General features: G+C 32.3%; 2 protein-coding genes across 2 annotated transcripts; both read left to right on the top strand.

Annotated features, from left to right (window-relative positions):
* The first annotated feature begins 1,752 nt into the window (after nt 1–1,752).
* On the top strand, nt 1,753–2,290 carry LOC118039443 (protein RALF-like 33). The gene has a single exon (XM_035046143.2). The coding sequence runs from the start codon at nt 1,819–1,821 to the stop codon at nt 2,155–2,157; it is 339 nt and encodes a 112-aa protein (XP_034902034.1). The 5' UTR covers nt 1,753–1,818; the 3' UTR covers nt 2,158–2,290.
* Nucleotides 2,291–7,057: 4,767 nt separating this feature from the next.
* Nucleotides 7,058–8,841, top strand: LOC118039444 (xyloglucan 6-xylosyltransferase 2). The gene has a single exon (XM_035046145.2). The coding sequence runs from the start codon at nt 7,253–7,255 to the stop codon at nt 8,630–8,632; it is 1,380 nt and encodes a 459-aa protein (XP_034902036.1). The 5' UTR covers nt 7,058–7,252; the 3' UTR covers nt 8,633–8,841.
* Nucleotides 8,842–10,097: the final 1,256 nt, after the last annotated feature.

The following is a 10,097-nucleotide window of genomic DNA, read 5'->3' as shown; positions in this document are numbered from 1 at the left end:
TAACAATTATAATTTTAAATACATTATTTTTTATTGACGGAGGGGGTTGATAGAGCAAGAAATATGCCATCATGTGAATGTTATTTTTATTTATTTATTTATGATGATTGATATATTTTGCTTTTCTCATTATGAAAAAGATAAGAAAATTGACCTCATTAAGGCATGTGCGGATCATTATCATCAAATTCCATTGACGGCACAAAACGCGGTAATGAATAATGCCGGCAAGATAATGTTGCTCCATGAATGAGACATGAGAACACATAAAGATCACACCTAATTTAGCACCATAAGTATCTCATTCTTCTCCTTCATGATTTTGATCCAAGAAATGAGAATCCATCCTCCTTCCTTTTGAAAAAAAAACAAAAACAACCCTTCATTATCATATTTTTGCTTGCTATTATTACATTGCATCATATGGGCTGTCCATTAACCGGACTTGTTGGTTAGATAAAGATTATTATAGGCCGTGGAAATTATTATTAATATATATATATATATATATATATATATATATATTTTTTTATGATTTTATTATTAAACTAATAGATTATTCTAAACTCTCAAAATTAAGTTCAATTCAGTTTAAGTTTTAATAATTAAATTTTAAAATAAATTTAATATCTAAAAATGATATAAAAGTAGATCAAAAGTTAACCCTTTGATTTACTATACAAACAATACTAATATTCAAACTAGATTTCTTAAAATATTCATTTACTTTTAAAAATCTTCAAAGGAATAAGATAAAGATGAGATGATTTTTTACAACCATGAAAATTTGGTGGATATTTTGATTTTGATCATCTAAGTTCTTTTCAAAATGGAATTTATAAATAGTTGTTTTTTGTATTATTTTTTTCCAATAAAAGGCTTAATGGACTTTAAGATACACAATAAGAATAGTTTTTTTCACAATGTATAATTGAGAAATAAAAATTAATAGAAATCAAAACTTACACAATTATCAAATTAAACTTAATTGTATATTTTTATAATTAAATAAACTACTGGAAAAAATAACAATAACAATAATATTAACAAAAGAAAATAACATATAATTTTAAGCTATAACAAATTAACAATACATGCACAATATAAGAGAGCAACAACATGAATAATAGCTTTTTTTATGGTAAGGATCTTCTCGGTTTATTTTTAGATTGTGCATGATATATTTAGAGAAATTTACATGATATATTTTAAAGATATATTAAGTTCCCTCTTTATAAAATTAAAGATACAACCTCAAATCTACATGATATATTTAGAGAAATTTTAATAATGTTTTTCAACAACAATTTTTTGAACCTAGAAAATTAAAAAAAAACAACAATTAATCAAGATTTGAACCCAAAAAATTAAAAAAAGTACTCACATTTTTTTAACCACCAAACTAATTTTCCAAGGGTTTAAATGAAAGCTTAATAACCAATGATTTTGATTATAATTTTATTAGTATTTTTATAAAGGTCGTTGAAAATATTTTTATATTAATTATAATTTTAGAAGTTGATTGGTTTATATATATTTTTTTAATTTATATCTTTAAACTAAAAAAATTATCAAAATAATAAACATACACTTTAAAAAATAACTCAAAGTCAATAGAGTGATTAAAGGGTTTTCCATTAACTCATTGACATTCTTAGATCACAAGTAAAGACAGTCAAGTTGTGTTCTCGTAATTAATCCCTAAAACCAATACCATTTTCCTACACGACCTCACTTATAAGCTATTAACCACGCAGACTCCTCCACTTCCCAATTTCCCCCTTGCCTTCTTCTCTTTCTTTACCCTCATCTCCAGCAATGACAACCTCAAAATTTTACATTTTCCTTCTACTTTCTGCAATCCTAGCCGTCCGTGTGTGCCTATCATCATCGACAGCAGTTGATTTTCTCCCCTTGGAGTCGTCGTCGGAGTGCCGGGGATCCATTGCTGAATGCTTGATGGATGACGAGTTTGGGATGGACACAGAGAGCAACAGGCGCATTCTAGCAACGTCGAGGTACGTAAGCTATGGTGCGCTGAGGAGGAACACTGTACCATGTTCGAGACGCGGCGCCTCGTATTATAATTGTCGACCTGGAGCTCAGGCCAATCCTTACTCTCGCGGGTGTAGTCGTATTACACGCTGCAGGAATTAATCAATCAATAAAAATAAACATAACGATAACAGTAACAATTTATTTTTTTTGTAATTTTCTTATTTTTAATATTTTTTGTTTTTTCTTTTTAATGTATTTTGAGTGTTTATAATATATGGGTATTGTTTGATCATTGATTGTATGTAGTATGCACTTATTGAGAAGATGGGAGTGGAATAAATAAAAATGAAAATTCAAATATGTAAGATAGTTAATAGGTGAATTTTAAAATCTTGTACTTAACAACAATTTATTGACATAAATATTAATTTTTATTTGCCTAAGATAGATTAATTTCCGTTGATTATGTTAATTGTAAGTGGACTGTTCATGACGTAATACAAAAAACCCATGTGATGTTCACTACATAATGATAATGATGATTTCTGATTTAAAACCCCTGTTATTAATTTCCGTTGCATTTTTTTTTTTTGTCTGAGGGTTGAGTATCTAATTCTTTGATGTACTTGATCTTGTGTTGATTCAATCCCAAATGTAATCTACTTGGTGATCTCTATGATGAGGAGATGGAGCTTCTCCAAACAAAAAGCTTTGCCATAGCCTCTTATCTTTGGTTTATGAAATCAGAGTCCCCAAGATACAACTCAAAGTGAAAAGAACGAGAAAATCTTGACCGGTGCGAAACCATTATTGGGTTAATAGAATTGAGGCTCTTAAAACTTGTGTCTTAATTAACTCATGTTTAATTATAAATATTAGTATTTCGTGATAAAACAAAACAATAAGGATTGAAACATGTTTAATTAAAAAAAATTAAAAAATTAAAATAAAATTAGAATAAATTTGTGGATTTTTAAAATAGAAAGCATAAGTGATGCAAATCTCGTGATCGCGTGGTCATGCTACCTACAATCAAGATTGAGATTTGATTTCAGAAAGCCGAAATAGATCTGATAGGAGTGCGACACAATGAAAACATGTCCCAAAACACCAATACTATTGGAATGAAGTATAATAGCGCCACGAAGCCAATTAATCTTCAATAAGTTAGATTGAATTTGTTCAAGAACTGAAGAATGCAAGAATCACTCTTACACGTTAAAACTGAAAAATTCAGAAGTTATATTTATTAATGGCTCCTGAAATTTTGGTTACATGAGTTTAAGTAGTTCTTGAAAAATTAACCATAATGAATTTACCCTTGTGAGCTGAATTGATACACATACAAAATTGACCCAAAAACCCTAAACTAAAAGGCCCATAACCATCCAAACAAGCTTTGGATCCTAGCTAAAAAAAAAATTTAATTAAGCCCAAACATAAAAAAAAATAAAAATAATTAATATGTCATTAAATAGCTTCAGCCCTTCTTTCCTTGTGTTGCTAGGATGAATAAAGAATCCTTATAAAAAAAATGATTCTGGAACATTAATGAATCATTTTCACTCTTGGAAATTATGTTTAAGCTAATTTAAGATTCTTGTGGAACTAGAAAATTCCTATAACAAGGTGCCACGTTCATTTAGAAAAATGATCCTTGCCAAATATGAAGTACACATGTTAAAAGAAAGTAAATAACAAAACTCATACAGTTTGTTCTGGCCTATATGGCAAGTCAATTCTGAATTTCGATTCACCTAAAACTTTACCCCAACATAGACATATACCTTTGGAATCTTCTGGTAAGGTTTCAACTCGATCCAATTGTTAGATTTAAAGTTATGCTCAATAGTGTAAAACTGGATGGTAGAAAAGTTTACGTCAAAATCTGAATAAGACCTTGCTTGGATCGTATCACATGGCTGAATCATATCATTCCCTCCCTCTTCAAGAAGATTCGCCCTTGAATCTTGAATAGGATTAGTGATGCGAACCTCTTGATCACGTGGTCACGCAACCCACAATCAAGATTGAGATATGATCCCGGAAAGCCGAAATAGGTCTAATAGGAGTGTGACACAATGAAAACATGCCCCAAGGCACCAACACTATTGGAATGAGTAGAATGACGCCATGAAACCAATTAATCTTCGATAAGTCAGATTCAGTTCGTTCAAGAACTGAAGAATGTAAGAATCACTCTCACACGTTAAAACTGAAAAATTCAGAATAATGATCATCAAAGCTGCCGAAATTTTAGCTTACATGAGTTTAAATAGTTCATGAAAAATTAACCCTAATGGACCCCTTATGTGGACTTATATGAGGTCCACTCAAAACTGGCCCAAAACTGTAAACTGAAAAGCCTATAACCTGATTCAAACAAGCCTTAGACCCTAGCTCGAAACAAAGTTTTAATTAAGCCCAAACATTAAAGAAAATAATAAAAATAACTAATCTGTCATTAAATACCACCAGCCCTTCTTTCCTTGTGTAGCTAGGATGAATAAGGAATCCTTATAAGAAAAGGATTTTGAAACATTAATGAATCACTGCCACACTTGTAGATTATATTGCAGCTCATTAAAGATCCTTGTGGAACTAGGAAATTCCCAAAACCAGCTACCACATCCATGTAGGAAAAGAATTCTAACCAAATAGGAAGTCCACAAGCCAAATAGAAGTAAATAACAAAATTCGTACAACCTCTGTTGACCAGTATTGCGGTTCCTTCCCGAACTCCGATTGACCTGAATTTTTAACCCAAGGTAGTAAAACATGTTTGGAGAGTCCATATAAAATATTAGCTCGATCCAACAGTCGGATTGAGAATTATGATTGTTGCCGTAAACCTGGATTGTTGCGCTTTTTACGCCAAAATTTGAATCTGACCTTACTTGGGTTGTATTATAGGGCTGAACCGTATCAATTAGAAGCAACTTCGTTAGCCTCTTCATTAAGCCTTCAAAATTCTCTTATTGCAAATACAACTTTCTCTAACAACACTGTATGGAAGTAGTGACTAACAAGAATTTCAAATAAGCATGTCGTGCTAACCACTTGTGTATATACTTTTGAATGATAACAACAATGGCTCTTCTTCGTTTTTCATTTTTTAGCATTATACCTCCTCTTCCCATAAAGCTTGAAAATCATAGAATAATCTTGTACGCTTATTAACTTTTTGTTCTAAAACCCCCAAATCATGGCTTAGTTTTTCATATCCTTGAGCTAGAATCCTCCTTCGTTCCCTCTCCCTTGCTAAATACATGATACATATATGAAAAATAGAAGAAGACGAGACATAACAAGAATAGAGTTTATGACAGTAAGAACAGTGATTTAGATTCGAAATTACAAATCTAACTTTTGTTTGGACCAGAACTGATCGAAAACAAAAAAGTGCAAAAGTGATTAAAATGAGTCAAACAACAACCAAATATCCCAAATATGATGATAATATACTGGTAGGAATAAAATCAAGAGAAACAAAACAAGTTTTAAAAGATAACGCAAAATAGACATGTTACGGCAAGACAAAACCAAATTCCGGAACCTAAATAAAATGCTATCTAAATGAACTTGAATTTAATATATAGTATTCAGATACTAAGAAAACAACAAATCTGACTTTATATGTCGTTAGCCCCTTTTAAGATCAGTTTGCGGCAAAATTGAACCTCCAAATAAAATCTCAAGCAAACGATATCAAAATAAGCTCTAATTTAATATATGATGCGATCTCACCTCCAATACATAGAATATGAAGTTGCAATTGATTTTGAGGTGATTTGCTTGTAACTCACTAAGAGTTGTGTTTTGTGTTTTGTGTTTCTGCGGTAGAATTGAACTTCAAATTAAAACCTCAAGCAAACGATATCAAAATAAGCTCAAATTTGACATATGATGCGATCTCACCCTCAATAGACCATATGAAGTTTCAAATGATTCCAAGGTGATTTGCTTATGGTTTTCCTAAGAGTTGTGTTTATATGGCAAAATTGAATCATCATTCAAATTTCAACTAATCTCTCTTTGTTTTTTTTTTTTTTAAAATATATTGATATGATTAGAGAGAGTAACAAGATGAAATATAACCCTTTTTTTTTTCTTAGATGATGCAGAAACATAGAACAAGAAGATTATTGACACAAACACTGAAAAACTTATAGAAACACTAAAAAAAATGAAAATAACATAAGGATATGACCTTGTTTCAAAGTCTAGCTCTGATATTAACTAATGCGAACCTCATGATCACATGGTTACATAACCCACAATCAAGATTGAGATCTGATCATGGAAAGCCGATAGAAATGTGACACAATGGAAACTTGCTCCAAGGCACCAATACTATTGAAATGAAGTAGAATGATATCATGAAGTCAGTTAATCTTTGATAAGTCAAATTCAATTTATTCAAGGATTGAAGAATGCAAGAATCACCATCACTCGTTAAGATTGAAAAATTTAATTTAAACTTTTATTTAAAAAAATTATCTTAAGTTCTTTTTCTTTAAAAATTTATATACACAAAAATGACTTTTTCATTTTATAATTTTTATACATGTAACATATTGAATTTAATGATTTATAAAAGTTTTATCGGCTTTGATTTCATAATTTTAGATAATAAACTAGATTTACCTCATAATTTTTTAAGAATAAATAGACATAAATTGAATTATAGATTTATTGGTTTAATAAATTCTATTTTTAGAACAACAAATATTATATGAAATTGTTTTTTAATAAATAATAATTCAATTTTAATTAGGCTGCAAGAAACACCATACAGACACCGCTAGGAAATGGTGCAAACCGTGTTCTTTTAATTTTTATTTTTTAAAAATTAATATTTTTTTGTGTTTTTAAATTATTTTTTATGTGTTGATATCAAAAATAATTTTTTTAAAATATAAAAAAATATAATTTTATTATATTTTAAAATAAAATATACTCTTAAAACTAACTATAGTCACACTCACAAATACTAATATACCTAATGCAACCAAGTAAAAATAATAATAATAATAATTTTTTTTTTATTGTTCCCATTTTCCTCACCTGATCTTTCCTCCCTCCCTCCCTTCCTCAGCTTCACCGACTAATTTCCTTTTAATAACCCCCAAGATTTCATTTATTTACAACCAAGTCTTCATCCTTGCATTCTTCGATCCTCAAAATTTTAAATAAACTTTAAGGGAAGATCTAAATTCCAAATCATTTGTTTCCAACTCAATCTGATTCGAAGATGCTGGACCGGTGCCTCGGGACTCATCGAGTTCGCCAGATCCAAAGAGCAACCCGCCACGGAAAAATCACACTTCTTTGCCTCTTCATGACCGTAGTCGTCCTACGTGGCACAATCGGCGCCGGCAAGTTCGGTACGCCAGAACAAGACTTCAACGACCTCAGAAACCACATCTACGCCTCTCGCAAACACGCTGAGCCACACCGAGTCCTCACCGAGTCGAATCAGTCCAACAACAACAAGAACGACGAAGCGAGTAATGCAAATGATGCGAATAATTATGCCGCATTTGACATCAACAAGATCTTGGTCGATGAAGGAGAGGACGAGAAACCGGATCCGAATAAACCGTACATTCTGGGTCCGAAAATATCAGATTGGGATGAACAGCGGGCGAAATGGTTGAGTGAAAACCCTAATTTTAGCAATTTTATTGGGGCAAACAAACCGCGTGTTTTGTTAGTAACTGGATCTTCGCCGAAGCCGTGTGAGAATCCGGTAGGGGATCATTACTTGTTAAAATCTATAAAAAATAAGATTGATTATTGCAGGCTTCATGGAATTGAGATATTTTATAATATGGCATTGCTGGATGCGGAAATGGCAGGGTTTTGGGCGAAATTGCCTTTGATTAGGAAGCTATTGATTTCGCACCCGGAGATTGAGTTTTTGTGGTGGATGGATAGTGATGCTATGTTTACGGATATGGCTTTCGAGGTGCCGTGGGAGAGGTATAAGGATTCGAATTTTGTCATGCACGGATGGAATGAAATGGTTTATGATCAAAAGAATTGGATTGGATTGAATACTGGGAGTTTTTTGCTGAGGAATTGTCAATGGTCGTTGGATCTTTTGGATGCGTGGTCACCAATGGGGCCAAAAGGGAAGATTAGAGATGAAGCAGGGAAGGTGCTTACCAGGGAACTCAAGAATAGGCCGGTTTTCGAAGCGGATGATCAGTCTGCGATGGTTTATTTATTGGCTACACAAAGGGATAAGTGGGGTGATAAGGTGTATTTAGAGAATGCTTATTATTTGCATGGTTATTGGGGGATTTTGGTTGATAGGTATGAGGAAATGATTGAGAATTATCACCCAGGTCTTGGTGATCATCGTTGGCCGCTTGTTACTCACTTTGTGGGGTGCAAGCCTTGTGGGAAGTTCGGAGATTATTCAGTGGAGAGGTGTTTGAAGCAGATGGATCGCGCATTTAATTTTGGGGATAATCAAATTTTGCAGATTTATGGATTTACTCATAAATCTCTGGCTAGTCGGAGAGTTAAGAGAGTGAGAAATGAGACAGGCAATCCACTTGAAGCGAAGGATGAGCTTGGCTTGCTTCACCCTGCATTTAAAGCTGTCAAGGTATCAGCATCTTGAGAGGTTTGATGATGTATTCCAATGCAAGCTGCTTTTTTTTTTTTTTTTCTTCTCATTTTAAGTTATAGTGCATGTCAGCTTGCTCGCAGTTGCTGTTATTGCTTGTAGAAGTATTGGATATTGTATTCTGGATGTTGTTTTCCTAATTTTTGTGTTATCAGTGTTTAAATTATATTGATTTTGAAATGAAAGTAATTTTTGGTTACTTACATCTCATCCAACGTTTCTAAATGAAAAGCTTTAAACTTGCGTTACCAAATAAAAAATGATGCGAACCTCATGATCACGTGGTCACGCAACTCATACGTAAAGACATCAATTCTTGAAAAGCCAAGTAAATCAGGTTTAATAGAAGTGTGACACAAAAATAACTTGTATCTAAGCACCAGCATTATTAGAAAACGTAAACCCCCACCCAATGAATATTGATTTGCGAACGAGAAGTATAAGGATGACACCACGAAGACAGTTGTTCTTCGATAAGTCGTTTTTCAGTTTTTTAGAGAACCATGGAAGGGAAATTATCTCATCAACACACACACACAAAGTGCGGCAAACAAGAAGTTTTATTAATCTAAATTGTCTTCCTTACATGTCTGGTTATGCCCTTATTTATAGTGACTGCAAACTAAAATAAACCCTAATGAACCCTTTATGTGGACTTATATGATGCTCACTTACAATTAAACCCAAATAATATAAATAAACCCTAAACTAAGAAGAAAATAACAATAAAATAAATAAATCCGAATTTAATATCCTAAATATGATAGGATCAGATTTGTAACCCTTTAGAAGTCCTATATAAGCTAAGATAATCAAATCTAAAGGTAGAATTAGTTCTGAAATTGTCTTTCCTTTTTGTAGCTAGGATGAATAAGGAATCCTTGTAAAAAAAGAATTTTGAAACATTTATGAATCATTGCCACACTTGAAAACTATGTTGCAACCCATTAAAGATCTTTGTAGAATTAGGAGATTCTCAAAATAAGCTGCAGCATCTTTTTAGGAAAAGAATCCTAGCTAAATAGGAAGTCCACAAGTCAAAGGGAAGTAAATAACAAAACTCGTACAGCCTCTGTTGACCCGTGTTTGGATGACTTGTCGAACTCTGATTGACATGATATTTTAACCCAAGGTACGAAAACATGTCAGGAGCCTCCACGTAAAATTTCAGTCCGATCCAACAGTAGGATTGAGAATTATGACTATTTCCGTAAAACTGGATAGTTGCACATTTTACATCAAAATCCGAATTTGACCTTGCATGGATCGTATCAAAAAGCATCAATTTTGGTACTTCTTATTTGGAACCTGCATTTCCAAACGGCTTCTTAGTTTGCAGAAACTCGAGAAGACTATTTTTGTTTTGGAAAAGCTCAACAATTTACTAGCCTTTTACATCTCCTTGTGATATTTTAAGTGACACTAATCTCCAACCAGTCCTCATCATGACTTTGAACCG

This window comes from Populus alba, chromosome 8 (assembly GCF_005239225.2).
Source record: "Populus alba chromosome 8, ASM523922v2, whole genome shotgun sequence".
NCBI classification, from domain to species: domain Eukaryota; kingdom Viridiplantae; phylum Streptophyta; class Magnoliopsida; order Malpighiales; family Salicaceae; genus Populus; species Populus alba.
This window is presented reverse-complemented; position numbering and strand designations above follow the sequence as displayed.

Coding starts and splice junctions, on each gene's coding strand:
- LOC118039443 (XM_035046143.2), top strand. CDS start 1,819: ATGACAACCTCAAAATTTTACATTTTCCTTCTACTTTCTGCAATCCTA.
- LOC118039444 (XM_035046145.2), top strand. CDS start 7,253: ATGCTGGACCGGTGCCTCGGGACTCATCGAGTTCGCCAGATCCAAAGA.